Consider the following 20408-nt stretch of genomic DNA (forward strand, 5'->3'; position numbering starts at 1 on the left):
CCTCAGAGTATCGACCAACACCGACGACACCCTCACCACCGCCGAGCACATGCACTTCCAGATCCACACCGACCCAAACACCACCCTCAGAGGAACCCTCGTCTACAGACCACCCGGACCCCGACCACAGTTCAGCGACGCCATCGCCAACCTCATCAGCACCCACGCACTCGCCTCCATGGACTACATCCACCTCTGGGACCTGAACTTCCACCTCGAGAACAACAACGACGCCAACTCCACCGCCCTGATCGACAACCTCGCCAATCTCGGACTCAAACAGCTCGTGACAACACCCACCCACGCTGCTGGACACACACTGGACCCCATCGTCTCCGCAAGCCCCCACGTCTCCTTCAACCACACCACCGAACCCCACTGGACCGACCACAGATGCGTCCACTTCACCTTCAAGAAACCCACCACGCACCACCGCACCCACCAGTTGCCACACCGCTGCTGGGGCAAGGTCACCGAGGACCAACTGACCACCACCCTCGCCCTGAGACCACCTGCCGACCCCACCGGCCCCGACACCGCCGCCATCAACCTCAAACAGTGGATCAACGACTGTGCCGACACCCTCGCACCACTCAAGACATCCGCCACCGTCCACTCCAACAAGAAAGCCACATAGTTCACAGAGGACCTCCCGACCTCCAAGCGCACCTGTCGGAAGCTAGAGAAGAAATGGTTCCACGACCAAACTCCAGAAAGCCACACAGCCCACAAAAACGCCACCCGCATACACCACCAACTCATCAGGACCACCAAGAGGACCGCCTTCAAGGGCCGTCTAGACAACAACGCACACAACACCAAAGAGCTCTTCAGGATCGTGAAAGAACTCTCCAACCCCAGCTCCAACAACATCCCGCCATCACAAGACCTGTGTGACTCACTGGTCACCTTCTTTTACTGCAAGATCACCGACATCCACAACAGCTTCAATTCCGACACCCACCGCCGAGACCACCACCCCTGTGACCTCCACCAGGACCAGTCACCTGACCGCCTGGTCCAACGTCAGCGACGAAGACACCATCAAGACCATGAACTCCATCCACTCCGGATCCCCATCTGACCCATGCCCTCACCACGTCTTCAACAAAGCCAGCACAACCATCACACCCCATCTCCGAAAAACAATCAACACCTTCGAGACAGCAACCTTCCCGGAGAGCTGGAAGCATGCCGAGATCAACACCCTAGTGAAGAAACCGAAGGCAAACCCTTCCGCTCCAATACCCCCGAAATCATCTGCGGCATCCCACAGGGTTCCTCCCTCAGCCCGACGCTGATCAATATCTACATGGCACCACCCGCCCACGTCGCACGACAACATAACCTCAACATCACCTCCTTCGAGACAGCAACCTTCCCGGAGAGCTGGAAGCACGCCGAGAACAACGCCCTACTGAAGAAACCCAAGGCAAACCCTAAGGACCTCAAAAACGTCCGGCCCATCTCCCTGCTCCCCTTCCCGACGAAAGTCACGGAGAAGATTGTCAACAGACAGCTGGCCTGATACCTCGAAGACAACAACATCCTGGACCCATCCCAGTCCGGCTTCCACAGCAACCACAGCACCGAAACCGCCCTCATCGCCGCCACAGACATCAGGATCCTGATGGACAAAGGAGAAACAGCCGGTCTGATGCTTCTGGACCTATCAGCAGCCTTCGACACACTCTGCCACCACACCCTAACAGCACGCCTCTATGACGCCGGAATCAAAGAGAAGGCCCTGGTCTGGACCACATCCTTCCTCTCCGGCAGAACCCAGAGCATACGCCTCCCACCCTTCCGCTCCAAGACCACCGAAATCATCTGCGGCATCCCACAGGGTTCCTCCCTCAGCCCGACGCTGTTCAATATCTACATGGCACCACCCGCCCACGTCGCATGACAACATAACCTCAACTTCATCTCCTACGCCGACGACACCCAGCCGATCATATCCCTCACCGAAGACCCCCACACCGCCAAAGCCAACCTCCACAGAGGAATGAAGGCCGTCGCAGAATGAATGAAGGACAGCAGGCTGAAGCTGAATTCAGACAAGACGGAGATCCTCATCCTAGGCCCCACCCATCAGCCTGGGACCACTCCTGGTGGCCATCAGCTAGAAGCAGCCCCAGAATCCACCGACCACGCACGCAACCTTGGGATCATCCTCGACTCCGCCCTCTCCATGACCAAGCAAGTCAACGCCATCTCCGTGTCCTGCTTCAACACCCTCCGAATGCTCCGCAGGATCTTCAAATGGATCCCCTCCGACACAAGAAGAACCGTCACCCAGGCCCTTGTCATCAGCAAACTGGACTACGGGAACGTCCTATACGCAGGAACAACAACCAAGCTCCTTAGACGGCTGCAACGCCGCGGCACGAATGATCCTCGCCGCCCCTCGACACAGCCACATCACACCCCACCTGGGAGGCCTGCACTGGCTCCCTGTCAACAAGAGGATCACCTTCAAACTCCTCATCCACGCACACAAAGCCCTACACAATGCCGGACCAGCATACCTCAATGACCGACTCAGCTTGTACACCCCCCCCCCCAGTACCCCCCTCACCCGGTACACCCCCGCAGCCTCCGCTCGGCCAACCTCGCCCTCACCACAGTTCCTCTCATCCGGAAAACCACCGCCAGCAGCAGATCCTTCTCCTTCCTCGCCGCCAAGACCTGGAACACTCTCCCTACCAACCTATGACAAACCCAGGACTTGCTGGCCTTCAGAAGACATCTCAATACCTGGCTCTTCCATCAGTAGCAGCACCCCCCCACCCCCTAGCACCTTGAGACCCTCACGGGAATGTTTTGATTTGCTCTGCATTCCGTCCAAATTGTGTGTCTTTTGCTATATACACAAGTACAAATAAAGTCAGATGTTTTGTCCTTGTGCATAATAAGTACAACATAACAAGGGTGAAAAGGAAACACAGGAACCTGTACATAAACAGGGGGCACGTTCTATCAGTCTGAATTGACAGCCTTACAATAGTATCACAGTCACTATAACAATGTTTTTAAAACTGGGTTTCGAGGTGAACACGTAGACCCTAAATAAGCAGTTTTTACCAGCAAAACAAATAAACAAAAATGGTGTTTAAAACAAATCTGATTTTTGGGGGGAAAAAACAGTGTCCTGGATAAATGAATTATTGTACCAGTTGTTGCAAAAAATCAGCAACAAAATGCAAAACACCTTGCCTTCTCTGTTAATTTTGGCCAATGAGAAACAACAAAATTGTTGCCAAGGCAAGGAATGCATAAATTACCTGGCTCATGGAAGCTCTCGTCGTTTGACAGGGTGTTGGACAAGATGAGAATCAATGCTTCTTTAAATTGGTCAAAGTGTACCTTTAAAGAAAGAAAAACAAAACGAGCATTAAACAGAGGGCACCTTATATCATCCTACAATGCCATCATATTCACATTTAAAAATGTTAAACTGTGTTTAGAGGATCACATGCAGAAATAGTTTTTCCAAGCAAAACAAGGAAACAAAATGGAGTTTAAACCAAATATGACTAAAAAAAGATAGAGCGCCAAGGATAAATGTATTATTGTGCCAGCTGTTGCAATTAACATTAAAACGTAGTCAAGCACCAACACAAAATTAGAAACCAGTGGTGTACATTGATGAAGTGTAAGAAACAAGAGAGAACTGACCCAATGAGGTAAATGCTTGCAGATGGTGTTTGCAGGGTGCAAGTCTGAAACCCAGAAAAACAAACTTAATCTCTGATCGGAAAACCAAGTACCATTACATCGGGAAACAGCAGCACCTAATGATTACAGAGCGCCATACGACAGAAGTGTAGGATAAAATCCTAAATAGTAAATAATTATCCAATAAATTGTTTCAGATGAAACCAACACCGCTCATCGAATGGGCACAATAGGGACTTATTGCAAGGGTGTTCATTCTGAAAACCTAAGGATCTCAAACCACAGTCAAGAACGGAGGCATTCTTCACTGACAAAGCTTTTTTTTACATTACTGTTGGCAACCATGCCTTATGCACGGAGGTGAAGGCTGCTGGCAATTTTGCATATGGAGCCCACTATTGTAATCTTGCCTTATGTGGTTACCATGACATCTCTAATAATATTAGCAGCTCGGAAGGATGTTCACTGAACATAAATAGCTGTTATTAAACAAACATTGGCAAGGCCAATAGGTCTTACCTATGCAAGTGCTATTGACTTTGCCAATATGTTTTATCAATGTTGTACACCAGAATGGCTGCGGTCTGTTCAGCATGGCCAAAAGTTAGTAGGGTAAAGGAAAGTGGTATGGAGTGGAGTATCTGTGAGCGGAGTGTTATGGAGTGATGTGAAGTGGCATACAGTAGAGTTGAGTGAGGTGGACAGGAGTGGAGTGTCATGGAGTAGTGTACAGTATTGCAGAGTGGCGTAGAATGGAGCACAGTGCCAGAGTTGATTAGAGTGTTGAAGAGTGGCATAGAGTTTTGAGTGGTGTAGAGTGGAGAGGCATAGAGGGTGTTGCGTAGAGAGGAGTAGCGTATAGTAAAGTGGCGTACAGTGGAGTAGATTGCCACTGAGTGGAATGGCATGGAGTAGTGCATTATATAATAGAATGGAGTAAAGTGGCATGGAGTGGCCTAGAGGGAGTGGCATAGAGATGAGCGGAGTAGCGTCGCAGAATGGCTGAGTGGAGCGTTGTAGAGTGGAGCAGAGTAGATTAGCGTAGAGTGCTGTGGCATAGAGTGCATTGGTTTTGAGTAGATCGGCGTAGAGTGCAATGATTTTGAGTAAAGTGGTGTACAGCACATTGGCTTAGAGTGCAGTGGCATTGAGTAGAGTACAGCCGCAGAGAGTAGAGCTGCGCAGAGTGCAGCGGCAGAGTGCAGTCATCCAGTGTACAGTGTCAAATTGCAGCGTTGTAGAGTAATGCAGAAGCCTGTGAAGTAGAGTACAGTGGTGCAGAACAGAGTGGTGTACAGTGCAGTGACGTACAGTGCAGTGACGTAGAGTGACATAGCGTGCAGTGGCAAAATGTAGAATGTTGGAGTATAAAGGCGTAAAGTGCAGTGGTGAAAAGTAGTTGGCATAGGTACAGTGGCGTAGGGTGCATTTGTTTGGAGTTAAGTGGTGTAGAATGGATTTGCATAGAGTGCAGTGGTTTAGAGTACAGTGTCATAGCATAGACTACAGTGACAGACTGCAGTGGCATAGAGCAGATTGCTTCAGAGTAAAGGGAAGTGGTGCAAGGTAGAGTATGGTGGTGCAGGGTAGAGTGCAGTGGCATAGAGTAGCGTGATGTAGAGTAGAGTGGCACAGCATTGATTGTAGTGGCATAGAGTGAAGAGAGCCCCTGCACTGCACGCTATTTTACTCTAGTCTGTGCTCGAGTGCAGTGGCTTAGAGTAGAGTGAAGTGGTGCAGAGTGTAGTGGTACAGAGTGGAGTGGTGCAGAGTGGAGTGGTGCAGGGTGGAGTGGTGCAGGGTGGAGTGGTGCAGGGTGGAGTGGTGCAGGGTGGAGTGGTGCAGGGTGGAGTGGTGCAGGGTGGAGTGGTGCAGGGTGGAGTGGTGCAGGGTGGAGTGGTGCAGGGTGGAGTGGTGCAGGGTGGAGTGGTGCAGGGTGGAGTGGTGCAGGGTGGAGTGGAATAGAGTAGTGGTCTGTAGTGCAGTATTGCAGAGTGGAGTGATCTAGACAAGAGTCAGTGTCACAGGGTGCTTTGGTGCTCTCTCTGAGGTGTGGCGCCGCAGCCAGGGCAACTGACACTGGAATCTGGGGATCACGGTTCGATCCCCGGCGCCGGTGGCAGATTAGCCCAGCACCATGTGACTCTAGGCAACAGCTTGCTTAATCTTCCAGACGGCCCCCAGCGCCTGGAGACCCTTACGGGTGATTGTTCACGCTTTACAAATATGGATTATTATTGGTGCACAGTGCAGCAGAATGGCAGAGAATGCTGTAAGTGCAGTGCTGCAGAGTAGAGTGTCAGAGTGCAGTGGTGTAGAGTACAGTGGCACAGAGTACAATGGTGTAGAGTGGCGTAGAGTGCAGTGTTGCAGAGTATAGTACCGTACAGTGCATTGTTGCCGACTAGAGTGGTATAGAGTGTATTGATTTTGAGTAAAGTGATGTAGACAGCATTGGTGTAGAGTGCATTGGTGTAGAAGGCAGTGGCATAAAGTGCAGCAGTATAAATTTGAGGGATGTGGAGTGGCGGAGAGTGGAATAGAGTGGCGCAGACTGCAGTGGTGCAGAGTAGATTGTTTCAGAGTAGAGTGAAGTGATACAGAGTAGAGTTTTGTAGAGTGCAGTGGTGCAGAGTAGATTAGAGTCGCTTAGAGTGAACTGGTGTAGGCACACTGGCGTAGATTGGAGCGATGCAGAGTAGGGTGGCGTAGAGTTTAGTGGCAGAGAGCAGCGTTGCAGAGTTCAGTGAAGACGTAGATGAAGTGGTAGAGGGGAGTGGAGTGTCTCAAGAGTGGCATAAGAGTAGAGTGGCATAAGAGTGGAGTGGCATAAGAGTGGAGTGGCATAAGAGTGGAGTGGCATAAGAGTGGAGTGGCATAAGAGTGGAGTGGCATAAGAGTGGAGTGGCATAAGAGTGGAGTGATGCAGAGTAGAGTGGTGTAGAGTGTACTGGCATAAGAGTAGAGTGATGCAGAGCAGAGTGTACTGGCATAGAGTAGAATGGTTCAGTGGCAGAGTACAGTGGCATAGAGTTCGGAGGCACATGGTACAGTAGTGCAGAGAGCAGTGAGTACAGTGGTGCAGAAAAGAGTGGCGTGCAGTGGAGTGATGTGGAGCGCAATGGTGCAGAGGGACATGGAATGCAGTAACGTATAGTCCAGTACCAGAATAGAATATTGTAGAGTATAGGGAGTAATGTGAAGTGGTGAAAAGTAGTTTGCATAGGTACAGTGGAGTAGGGGGCATTGGTTTTGAGTAAAGCAGTGTATAGTAAATTGGCACTGAGTGCAGTGGTGTACAGTAGAATGGCACAGCGCAGTGGTTCCGAGTGGCGCAGCAAAGAGTGTAGAGGTGTTTAGTGGTGCAGCATATAGTGCAGTGGTGTGGAATGGCTCAGCGTAGATTGTTTTAGGGTAGAGTGAAGTGGAGTTTTACAGGTTACAGTATAGTGATGCAGGGTAGAGTGCAGTGGCATAGAATAGTGGTGTAGAGCAGAGTGACGTCCAGTAGAGTGGTGCAGCGTTGATTGCAGTGGCTTACAGTGTAGTGGGGTGAGTGGAGTAGAGATGCACAAACGATAACGTGTGGAAATGTCATCACCCAATGTATTGATTTGATCATCAGCACAGTTTATTTACAGATCAGCACAGTTTATTTACAGACATTTAAATTTTGCTGTGTGCTGATTTTTTAAAAAACAGTACAATATCTGTACAAGCCTTCCTCAAGTAGCCCCCACTAGTCAGCATGATTGTCACATAAATCCTCTCCCTTTCAAGTCAGAGAAAGAAAAATAAACACTAAGCTCTATGAAAGACACAGCCTGACATTTGACCTCTATGTCTTTGAATGCACAGCAAATGTGGTAAGATAAGAACAAGATTTAAAGGCCGGTTTACAGAAAGCAAGTTTGTGAAAGAATACAGTAAACAAGATTTGGGCAATAGGAGGGACGAACTCGAGCTGGACAGCCTAAAGCAAATAAAGCCAGCAAATAGGCTGAAAATGTTCCAAACCACAAAGCCAATTGTAAGCAACAGGAGAAATGCATTCCTAGGTTAACTTTCCGAATGTCCCCAAGATGTCTTTAGCAAACCAGACAGCTGTGCCATCTGGTAGGCACAATATAAAAAAACAATTTTAAAGTTGCCATGGCGATCCCTGGTCTAGAAGTAGAGAAAGGTAAAGAAAGACACAGCAAGAGAGACAGAAACACAGTGAAACAAATAAAACTAAACAACAACAAAAAGGATTTCTAAAATTGGGGGACATACTTATGTTCCTTTTCCATACTACAAGGTGGAGACGTCATTATTTACAGAAAAACAGTGGTGGCTAAAAAGCCACCGGTTCAAAGCGCACAACTCGACACTTTTTGCACCAGTCGAACAAGACACCTGCAGCTATAGTTTCAGACTTGTATGATACAAGTACAAGTCTTGAGGGTCCAAGCTCTCCTTGCCTTAAAAGCATTTGTAAAATGGCTGACGCAGATGAAGCCTGAATCAGTAGTATCAGGAAAGTAAAAGCTAGCATCCCGCTATGCAATTTAAATATCTTTGACCTTCTCCAAAATGTACTTGAGACAAGAGTCAAACAGAGGATGTGGGAGAGAAGAATAAGGGAGCGAGGATGAGAGAAGGAAGGCCGGAAAGGGTGTGTATGTTACTGTAGAGAACCGCACTGTATTATGGATAAATATACACAGAACGTACAAATCAATCTTTAATATTGCATTACAAATCTGAAGTTAGCTTACTAAATCTTTAAGAACACGATCATATTTTAGTCTCTAGGCTGTAAAATTGCACAGTGAGTCTCCCTAGATTAACTGTGCCCTGCAATAGTTCTTCCCGACTGCTGTCTCGCTATATCTTCGCTTATTGGGTCGCCATTTTGTCTCAATAACAAGAATCCGCCATGCCAGGAACAGGCCTCTGAAACAATGTAAAGGCTGGCGGATGCTGGAGAGTTTTGTAAGCCTGCAGATACAAATGATACAAAAGGAAGGGGGCAGCAGCGGCACAGGGTGTCTGCTGGGAGAGCAGAGCAGCTGCTGAAAGCACACTGGGGCCCCATAGGTTGCAAATCACAGCTCGCCTCATTGTTTGCCTTGTCAAAACCGCATGAATATGAATGGGGGCCCGGCCAGGGGTTGTGCGAGCTCGTGCATTCATTCACACCTTCCAAGATGAAGCGTGGCACTAATTGGTGGTTTTCATAGCAAGGCCTGCAGGGTCTGCAATATTTGGGTAACACTTGAAACCAACAGGGGGGCTATTTCATGCCAGCATCCAATGCACAGGGCTAACTATCTTGGTAAGGGATGCTGGGCAGTGCTCGTGCCAAAAACAGAATTACGGTGCAATTATAAATCTAATAATTTGCAGTTAAACAACATGCCCAGCTGGCTTCCTCCCTCTTCGGCTCCAAATCCGGATCTAACAAAAGGACTGGATAAGGAAATAATGTTTAGTTCCTCTTATCTCTCCTGGTTGCTCAGGTAGGACAAGGCGGCCGCGACTTGTATTAATGACCACACGGGATGTTTGCAGCCAAGATAAGGCTCGACTGGTACCCAACCCAAGCACGTGGCAGCCACTGGCCGAGGATTGTCTGAGGGGTTACGGTTTCAGCTGCTAATACCTGCACTGAAACAACAATCAATTACAGAGAGCCTTTCAAGCGAGCAGAGGGACATTTCAGAAACTCGAACGAGACGGAGAGAAATTCGAATGTGCGCTTGCAGGCAGCTGCAAGGGACAGATGGCCCGTGTCCCCGCACCGTGAAGCTATGTCACCAGGAACGCTTCAAAAGAAATGCAAAAGAGATTAGGCGGGTGGCAGCGGCTGATAGCAGGGGCACGCAGAGCGAGCACTGCAATCAAATCTGGGGACAGCAGCCCTGATCAAGAAGGGCCCATGGGAGGCCAACGTGCATATTCTGGGACCCGAGGGCTACTTTTTTGCATATCATTACTGAAAATGAATGATTAAAAGTGCCAGGACAGAGTCTTGGAATTCAGAAATGCATGCAGGAAAAAGAAAATCGAGTCTCATGTGTTGGTGGATCAAGTGCTTGCTGCAGAGATCTGTGCAGAAACCGAATGAACAGCCCTTAAAGAGAAAACTCGGACACCCCCCTCTTTCTTAGGATGACAAATAACATTGAAACTGAACCAAATATGTTTATAGAGATGGACAGGATCCTTGCCAGGGTCCCCTAGCTGTCTGAGGAGTCTTTCTCAATAACCTGCAATGGATCTGAAGGTCATGGGTCATTTTGCTAGTTTCTAGCAATAAACCTACCTTGACCCTGGTGGAAACATTCAAAGCAATAATTATATAACAAGACAACCACCGGCCTAGCTAGGTGGGTAATAAAAATCACCTAATATAACTAAATGTGTATCTGTAATGCGCATGTTCACTCTCAGGGCATCTTAGCTCTCAATACTAAGGGTTTGTTACTCGACTCAAAGGTACTCGTTTACAACTGCGAAAGAACAAATGGCTGAACGGGGCCTGGCAGGATTTGAACCAGAGTCCATGCGACAAAACAGATCCTTGCATTGTATGCTTCAGTCCACACATGGAACCACCAAAGTCAGCATGAACTAAAGAAGAACGACGATAACCAAAAGTAACCCCTTACTGGCCAGGCAGTAGAAAAGATTAGTGGACCATCTACCAGCTCTCCAGGCCAGAAATGTGTTTACTGGCAGAGAAAGCCCTGGGCCTGGAGAGGACCCACCCCCTTGACAGAAGGCATCCCTCAAGATGCTTACAAGGTTCAGACCAATTGCTATGCGTGGGTGGGTAGGGGGGAGGGGGGGTGCTAGAGGAACAAGATAGAAAGGGGCGCAGAGAAAGTCAGCCATTAGGTGAGAACAAGAGAAGTGGGCAATGAGATGGAGAAGGGTCAGAAAACCATCAAGCGAAAAGGGAAGGGGTATGGAGAGATGGGAAGCGAGTGTGTGAAAAATAGAATGTGCCTGTTGCGTTTTTGTGCTGAATGATTATCTGTTGGTTTGATCCAATTAAGGCACCTAACCCATCTGTGGCCGGTTGTTCGCAGCAGCAGAGGACTGTGGTTCATATCAAGGGGGTTTCAATTAAACCATCAGCAAAGACCAAGCTCTGGTCACCCAAAGCAGGCCCTGGATTCTCCCTGCCCAGACTACTAGGGGCCAACCCGAGAAACCAATAACCACTGATCAACAATGTCCGCCCCAGATATATAGGATGTTATTGGGTGAAAAGACTATAAATGTATTTCAGTGTGAATTGGAACAAAGCTTCTATAAAAAAACAAGATTGAAAACACTGATTGGCGCATGGAAGGTTTGGAAAGCAATTATCAAAATGTTTAATATCCCGAAAATCAATTCCTTTCTGCAACTGTATAACTCATCTTTCTTTCCTCAACTAAAAAAATGATAATAATTTGCTGATGTGGAAAAGGCTGGGGCTTAGATCTTTGGGAGATTTAATGGAAGAAGGTGAAATTCTGGGGTTCGAAATGCTCCAGGAAAGATTTGGTATTCCAGACAGTCAATGGCTGGTTTATGGTCAAGTTACCAGGGAAATTAAGGCAGTCAGGCCACAGATTTCACATACAGCGGATTTTCCACTGATTGAGTTATTAAATAGAGGTTGTAGGAAGATTAAGATTTTATATAATTGCTTATTGGACCAAATCCCGGATGATATTGAGAAGGTTGAGTCTAACTGGGTGACAAAATTAGGAGATTCAGATGTCGATCTGGATCTTGCTCTTGTATTGAATAAAAAAATATTCCGGGCATCAAACCTTCGCGCACAACACTACAAGACTATTTTTAATCTTTACCATATACCCGCGAAGATATTCGCCTGGGGTCTAAGCGAGAATGATAACTGTCCCAGATGTAATGAAAGTCAGGCTGACATTTTACATATGTTTTCTTCCTGCAAACAGTTGGAAAATGTTAAAAAAGAAATAATGAAATTTATGGAGGGGCTGCTAGGTCAGTCCATCGACCTATCCCCTACCTTAATTTTACTGGGTACAGACTCTAAGTTGTGTTTAAGCGAGGCTGAAAGAGATCTAATGTTTTTATCTGTTGCTGTACTTAGAATTTTAATTTCTGCGGCGTGGAAAGATACGAACCCCCCATCCTTTCAGATGTGGCTCTCGAGATTTCTAGGAATTCATAACATAGAATCCTGCCTCTATGAATATAAAGGCATGAGGCAGCGTAAGGAGGGTATTCGCCTTTGGGCTCCTGTAACTAATTGGAGAATAGATAGAAATGGATAAAAATTGTGTTCGTCTCCAATTAATTGAAACCGATTTCTAACCCTATTTATCTATTTATTTTTCTCGTTCCCGCTAACAAGATGTAATTAAAAATGTATGTAAATATATCAAATTCTTATCATGTATGTAATAATTGTTGAAATTTGTCCATCTATGTACCATCTTTATCAAAAAAAAAAACACTGAGGCATACCTACGAGGGTGGACAAGACACTCAGTGGTCCCTAAAATCCAGTTAACCACAAAGGTGCACACATTTTCTGGGCTCCATAGACCAACATTAAACAAGAAAGAGACCGGATTGTGGGCTGACGGCGCAATAGACATTGTATTCAAGGTCCACATGAAAAGTCAAGGATGAGTGTTCAAATCTATGAAGTTAACAGCAGTATCTTGGTTCATGGGACTCTCGTACATTCCAGTTTGCCCTTCGCTCTCATGCAACCACACAGTCATCTCGGGGGACAGTACACAGTTCACAAGTCAACACCAAAGACACAATCTTAAGTAGAAGGGACTCCCAATTACAAAAGCTTCCATCCCATTCCCTTATCCCAGAGTAGGAGATACAGCAGAAATAATTATCAGCATATATTAAATTATAGCAACCGAGAAACTGACAAACGCGTTTCGGCCTCCTGGACTTTGTCAATGGCAAAGGCCAGGAGGCTGAAATGCATTTGTCAGTTTCTCTGTTCCTATAATTTAATGACAAAGGATTATTGAATATCTAGCCTGTGAGTGCACATTGTTCCTGCATGCGGTACCGAAAACGGCAGAGCCAAACACATTTCCCCAAACTTCTTACAGGAAGACACTGTCACACTCACGAGTCTGTCACGATCTTCAATTTATTAATTCTATTTTATGTAAGCCAGGACCAACATTAAGATATATATATATATATATATATATATATATATATATATATATATATATATATATATATATATATATATATATATATATATATATATATAAAACAAACGCCATTCTTTTCCACAGTCGAAGAGAATAACGAGAGTGAGCCCAGATTTAGTGCTAATATTTTCGGTGATTTATTCAAATATTCCACCAGCCATCCGCCATAATATATATATATATATATATATATATATATATATATATATATATATATATATTACCTACTGGCGGTCGCCAGTAGGTAGTTATAGTTAGGATCGTTTTCCATAGGAAATCCACAAGATTCTATTGGGAATAACTTTGGCGCCGAACGAGGGATCTGCCTGTAATTTTCCTTAACTGTGCCTCGCTGCGCTCCGCTCCTTCCCTGAAAGTTTCGGGGGGATCCGTCAAGCGGGGGCCGAGATAAAAGGGGGGTACCAAAACGTGTTTTCCCCATGTTAATTACCATAGGGCGGTTGGACTCACTTTTAGCCCGAACGGCTGAATGGATTTCCACAGCAAAATTGTAGGGACTGGTACCCCGATGTGCCTTTGCTATGTCTCAAGATATATGCTCCAGTGGTTTTTACGAAAATTAACTTTGAAAAAATATATATTGGGCTATATATATGTTAGAGCCCAAATGTAGCCCAATGTAGCCCAAAGATGGCCACCAGAGACAAAAAAAAACAAATGTAGCCCAAATATCAGCCAGATATAGCCCAATGACAGAATGTCCCAGAGTGTTCTAAAGAACAACTAGAACGCTAACAGTCTTACTTATGACAAAAGTATGGCACACCTGAAGTCATCTTGATTGGAATAAAGTGGTAACACTTAATACATTTAATTTGAAAAGGAACAAAATGAGGGGTTTCATTTTGCCATAGAAATTATATATATATATATATATTCACTGAAAAAACCATAGGTTACACACCAGTTATAGTTAGGAATTAGCATTTAAAAAACCTTTGAAATTCACTGAAAAAACCATAGGTTTCACACTAGTTATAGTTAGCTGGAAATTTTACTCGCATAAAACCATTGAAATTCCCACGTTATAGTTAGTTGGACTCACTATAACTTGCACGTCTGCAATGCACTGCTGATGACGTCACATATTACATCACTCATGCATATATTTAAATATTTAAACATTACTCGCTGAAGCCCGGTGAGTCCAATGGGCGCCTGCCCGTTATTACTGCCGTCCTTTCTGTTTTTTTATTACAATGCTTTCGTCACTGCATTCTCTCCAATTACGCTGGTTCCTGTGTTCCCACTTTACTACGCTCAGATTAGCTGGTCTAGCATTAAAATAGCCATGTGCCTCCTCACTCACAGATGCATCCCCTCGCTCCAGTCATTGGCAGGCAATTTTGCTTCCAGTGAGATCATGTATAGCAGAATTGCGTATAGCGTGTGCAACTCGAGCACAGCTTGAAACTCGTGCCTGCGCTGCGCCTCATACTTTGTGGCGGGTTTACCTTTAAGGCGACTCGTGCAGTGCTTATAACTAAGTTTTATAGCGCATGATGCCAACTAAACTGCCTCTGGGCACATTAGTGACGACCAGTCAGTCCTATTTGCCGAAGGTTATCAATTTCAGGACTCATTTGCTCCCCCACGCTGCCAGCTCGGCTCACCACGCCCTCGCCACAGTCCCCTGCTTCCGAAAAACAACCGCCGACGGCAGATCCTTCTCCCACCTCCCTGCCAAGTTCTGGAACACCCTCCCCACCAACCTACAGCAGACCCAGGACCAACTGGCCTTCAGAAGACTCCTCAAGACCTGGCTCTTCGATCACTAGCAGTGCCTCGAGACCCTCACGGGTATGTAGTGCGCTTTACAAATGTCATGATTGATTGATTGATTGATTGATTGATTGATTGGCTGTCCTTCTGGTCAAACATATAAACTTCAGAACATGCACACATACTTCCTAGGTAGCTGGTCTGCTCACTATGCAGACTTCCAGACTATTGCGTACGATTATTTTGCGGCTACCGGGGGGGAGGGCAGCGGACGCGGGAGGGGGGTTACATAGCTCATAGCACTCTACACCACCCCCAGTTTGTGATAACCACATGGGTAGCTTGCTTATTAGCAGGCCATTCCATGACAGTGGGTAGCTTGCTTATTAGCAGGCCATGCTGTGGATTGAGCAGATGGCAGAGGTGAGGGTGAGACTGCAAGTGTCTACTTAAGCACAGACAGCCATTAAAAATATGGTCACTAACGAGGGTAATTTAATTTGCTTCTCGGCACACAACGCCAGCAGGATGTGACATTGTACCACGTTGCCCGCTTTCCAGATGTGCCATCTACCCCCTGGGTCTTCCTGTGCCCTGCGTCCAACCACCTAGCTCACCTGCTCCAGATTGGTGGCACAGTGTGGGACACAGGCAGATGTGGGTTTCACAGGCAGATGTGTTCGTTTCCCAGAGACCATGTTGTGCGACAGCAAATGGCACTGCCTGGCAGCGGGCTTTGCTCCCTGAAACCCCTGTCTCACTCAGAGTAGCGCTGGCAGGGAGGGGGCACCTCCCCATCCTCTTTAGCCATGCTGCTCTTTTCTTTTTTAAATTTCTTTTTTTTAAAGTGCGAAGGAAAACACAATTATGGGTCATCTGAACAGGGCTCATGTAGTCTACCTACTCTAAGGTTGTGCGGCCATGATGGTTTGCAGCTACAACGCACACCATGCCGTGTGTTGGCATTTGGTTGTAACTGTTTTCAAGTATGGTGGGGACCCTCAGAGCACTATGTGCTCCGCTATCCACTGGTACAGGTTGAGTGCTGCAAACTCCTGCAAAGTTCTTTAACTTGGGAATGAAACATTTAGAAATGTCCGCCCCTCAATTATCGGTTTGTCTATTGCAGGAGAGGTTAACTTTCAGTTATTATATATCACCTAATAACATTTAACTTGTTTTTAAGATTTTCTAAGTTTGAAAGGTAAAAATACAGAGGCATAGGGAGATGACTTACTTTCGCAGGATCACATACTTTTAGTTAGGTGGGACCTCTCCCACAACAGGGCATGCCCGCACCCGCCACCCCTCAGAGGTTGCTAAATCTTCCAAATCATGGTGGTGCCTTTTCAGCTTAGGTGTTCCCTCTGTGCCTTCCCGCCAGTCGCATAAGTAAGTTCCATTACAAGGCCAGAAACTTTAACTCTAAAAACATGCGAAACCTGTTGAATTGCAATTGCTAGTTTTACTTCTATTTTCCATTAGTAGATGGCAGACACCAATCTTCGAGAGGTAAATTTTATAAATATGCATGAAAGAGCATTAGAGGAAAAAAGAGCATCTTGTAGCAAATTGGAGCTGCAGGACCATCTTATTTAATTAAAAGAGCACAACAGTGGGGACCAAGGCAGCAAGAAAATTAGATTGTCCGATGGTGATAAGAAGTCAACAGCAGGAGTTAGAATCACGGAGTATGAGGGGAGGCGAGGGAGCAACGAAGGAGTTTGCGGTAGAGTTGACAGATTCTGGACTGAAAAGGGTGGGGTGAGCAACAGACAAGCTGGGTCAGGGTAAAGGAGGGACAACAAGGAAGGTGCAGGATTTTGAAGGGAAAGATTCAGTCAAGGGAGAGCAAGAAAAACGTGCACTTCCATGGAATGAGGATATAAAATGAAAAAAAGTAGTTCCCTGAATGTAACAAATGGAAGGACACAAATCATCCAATTAGAAGGATGGTAAAGAGGTTATACTCCAGTGGAAGAGCAAAACGCACGCATGAAGAAGTTATAGACTTAGAAGTAAGCAAATGAGATTTACAAGAAAGCCAACCAATTGTAAACAATGTGCTAACTCAAAGCCCTTTGTCAGTATTTATATTGGCCACAAAAGGTCTTTGGTTGGCAGGTAAGGGCTGTAGGTGAGACTAATATGAGTGCCATGCTCACCACACACAAATTAAGTACTGAGGCCGGGATGAAATGAAATCTTACAATGACTAGATCATTCTACCCACAGGATGGCAGACTTATAAATGGTCGTTTTCACTGATGTGAAATAACATCTGGAGATGGGGTTGCTAGCAATTTGAGGGATCCCGACTGGGCTGCATTTATGGAATCCTTTGATTTTTGCTTACTTCAGGAGACCTGGGCAGTCGACACTCCCCACAGGGTGGGCTACAAGACTTTTGGTATTGGAGCAATCCCATCCAGAAGTGGTAGGCCGTCTGGGGGCCTCCTGATCTGGACAAAGATCAATCTAAGGGTTAATATTGAGGTGATAGACACAAATTCTGTAGATATCCTAGCATTAAAAATAACTACCTCCAATGGGAATAAATTATTCCTAATAAATATCTATAATAGGCCAACACCGTCAACAAAGGAATCCCCGACTGTTTTTAAGTTGGATTGCTTTTTGAGGGGGTTGGATCCCGGGGAGGATCTTGTCATCTTGGCTGGGGATCTGAATTGTAACTATGAACCTGTGTTGGGCATAAGTGAGATCTTTGAGGAGGAAGATCAGGCAAATAAAATCCCCCTCCTCGGGAGCAGCAAATCGGTGAAATGTTCCATTCTGGCTCTCCAACTGATCAAATTATGTACAGAGCATCACCTTAGGGCCTGTAACGGTCGGTTACCGTCTGACACCATAAAAAAACCAACCTTTAGTAGGAATACATATAGGAGCAACCTGGATTTTGCAATAGTTTCTATCCCTCTTTGGTCGTATCTCATAGATCTTGAAATAATGGAGAGGGCAGAAAGTGATCACTTTCCATTAAATTTGTCACTAAACGCTGCATTATTTAGCGATCCTTCTCCTCCACTCTCCTTTGAGGGGGGTGTTGGGGATGGTAATGATATTCATATTAGTAACAACAGGAGATCGCTAAAATGGCCATTTATTTTGGATCATGGTGATATCTTGAGCGAAATATACTCACTTTTTGCAGGGACCTTTGCTACATATCTAAGTCTAACTCCCGAGGAGGAAGCAAGAACTCCTTTTCTGACCATACATCAGGAGTTTTTCCAAAAAATAAAATAAAACTACTGGTAACTAAAATGCCTAAAAAACCCCAGCAGAAGACTCAGAACTTGTCTCACAGCAAGCCTTGGTATGACAGATCGTGTAGAGAGTCTAAGAGGGAACTGTTAATCGCTATTAAATCCAAGTCGCAACTGGACGTTAAAAAAGCTAGAAGTAACTATAAAACTGCGCAAAGGACATCGAAAATTGTGTGGGAGGAAGAAAAGTGGGCGGAATTGCTGTCAGCTGCAAGATCACAAGACACTGTAGTTTTCTGGAAGTTGATAGCAAATGGGAACAAGGTAGGAAGGGTGGTTAAAGACACTTTCCTAGACGAGCAAACCTGGGTAACCCATTTTACCAATTTGTATAGGAAATATGACGACCCTTATACAGCATCCACTGCAGCAAGTCCTGAACTTCCAGTAGATCCGCTGGTCTTTACCTTGGGGGAAACAGAGCTGGCCATAAGCCAAGTAAAAACTGGGAAAGCCCCAGGTTTGGATAAAATCCCCGGGGATCTTTACAAGCATGACTTGAAAATATGGGCACCATATATCAATTATCTATGCAACAAACTATCTCAAAGCTTAGAATTTCCTGAAAGTTGGAAATGAGCTGAAATTGTTTTAATATTTAAAAAAGGAGACAGGAAGGATCCCTGCAATTATCGCCCAATAAGCTTAATGGACATCCTTCAGAAAATCTACTCACGCCATATTTTATTACGAGTGAGTAACTGGTTGGACGAAAATTCATTTTTGACCAAATTTCAAGCCGGGTTCAGAACCAAAGTCAGCACTATAGATCAGTGCTTTAGATTCTGCTGCCTCTATTGGAAGTACGTAATGATAAAGAAGGCCCACTTGTATGTTGCCTTTGTTGATTTAAGGGCAGCATTCGATCTGGTGCCACGCGATCTCCTGTGGAAGACGCTGAGTGCAGCGGGTATGCCAAACAATATAGTAGCTCAAATTATAAAATTACACGATGGGAACTTTGCGAGAATTAGATGGGGACAAAATGGCGAATTATCACGGAAAATTCCAATTGAACGTGGAGTTCGCCAGGGATGCGTTCTGGCCCCCACTCTCTTTTCTATTTTCGTGAACGATATTCCCTCTTACTTAGACAAATGTAAAAATGACGCACCTAAATTGAATGGCAAAAGGGTAGCATCTCTATTGTTTGCTGATGATACTATTCTGATATCCCAAACAAAAAACGGCTTGCAGATTTTATTGAATACTTTTAACGATTATTGTTGTCAAAAGGGGCTAGAGATTAACGTAAAGAAAACGAAATACATGGCCCTTAATCCAACCAAACCAGACAAGGGTTGCCTAACTTTAAAAGGGATAAAGTTGGAATCTGTGCCTCACTTTTCTTATTTAGGGGTGACGCTTGATTGCAACTTCACCTGGAAAGCACAATTGGAAAAAAGCAAATTGTTATTTGCTCAGAACGTTAAACCAATACTCAGAGAGCAAAGCTTAAGCACCAGCAAAGCGGTGCGTCCCGTTATGGAACTTTTTAAATTTAAGGTTCAATCATCAGTGCTATATGGTGCTGAATTGTGGGGGCCAGGCTCCAAGGAGACTTTTAGTATCCACGACAACAACTTTATGCGAAGCTTGGTAAGGGTTCCGAGAGGAACCCCATTAGTACCTCTGCAATTGGACCTTGATCTTAAAAGAACAGACCATCATGTTCTTATTAGACCGCTTATGCTCTGGGTAAGATTGTGGCACGTTTCTGAGCTTCAAGCATACAGAGAAGGGCTGACAGAGATCATGGGGTTGGATAGTAACAAAAAAATCCCTTGGCTCACACATGTTAGGACTTGGCTTAACCTTATAGGCCTGAAACACTTTTGGGAGTATCCCGAGCGGTTACCATCTAATCCCAAATTAGTCCTGAAAAAAGCTTTTTGGTCCTATGTAGCAAATATGACTGTAAACATCAGTACTAGTGGTTCATTAGTATCAAAATTTTTAAGTTTTAAGGACGAACCCTTTTATGAGTCATTTATGGACGAAATAGAGCCCCCACTTGCCAAGACACTATTTCTAAAGTTTAGATATGGAAATCTTTTATTAAAATCAACTTTGGCACGTTGGGCAAGGAACCGTGATCCATCGGCTGAGGTATTGGACAAAGTTTGCTCACTCTGTGAAAACAACCAAATTGAGAATGAGCAGCACATTCTTTTCTTCTGTCCTATCTACGCCCATGAAAGAAAAAGATGGATTAAACCGATATGCCTTCTATTAGGCTTGAGGTCCTGCGATCAGGCTCTGAGAATTTTGACTACTAACACTTCACAACAGATTATATTTAGTGTCAGTAGATTTCTACTTTCTATTTGCTACCGTAGGAAAAAAATGGGCCTTCAGCTGTGAACCGAATTTCTATTATTTTGGTCTTAATTTATGGAATTGAATTTGTTCATATTAGCACTAATAGCTCTACACAATTGAATTTGCTTATAGAACTATTGAGGTGTCC

At 45.4% G+C, this 20408-nt stretch overlaps 1 protein-coding gene across 7 annotated transcripts in view; it reads right to left on the minus strand.

Annotated features, from left to right (window-relative positions):
- Positions 1-20408, minus strand: part of NIN (ninein) — a 298787-nt gene that overhangs the window by 235199 nt on the left and 43180 nt on the right. For all 7 annotated transcript variants that reach the window (XM_078659731.1, XM_078659730.1, XM_078659727.1 and 4 more), the window contains exon 3: positions 3288-3369. In XM_078659731.1, coding sequence (XP_078515857.1) covers positions 3288-3369 — 82 coding nt within the window. The remainder of the gene's footprint in view (positions 1-3287; positions 3370-20408) is intronic.

Source organism: Lissotriton helveticus, chromosome 9 (assembly GCF_964261635.1).
Source record: "Lissotriton helveticus chromosome 9, aLisHel1.1, whole genome shotgun sequence".
NCBI lineage: Eukaryota > Metazoa > Chordata > Amphibia > Caudata > Salamandridae > Lissotriton > Lissotriton helveticus.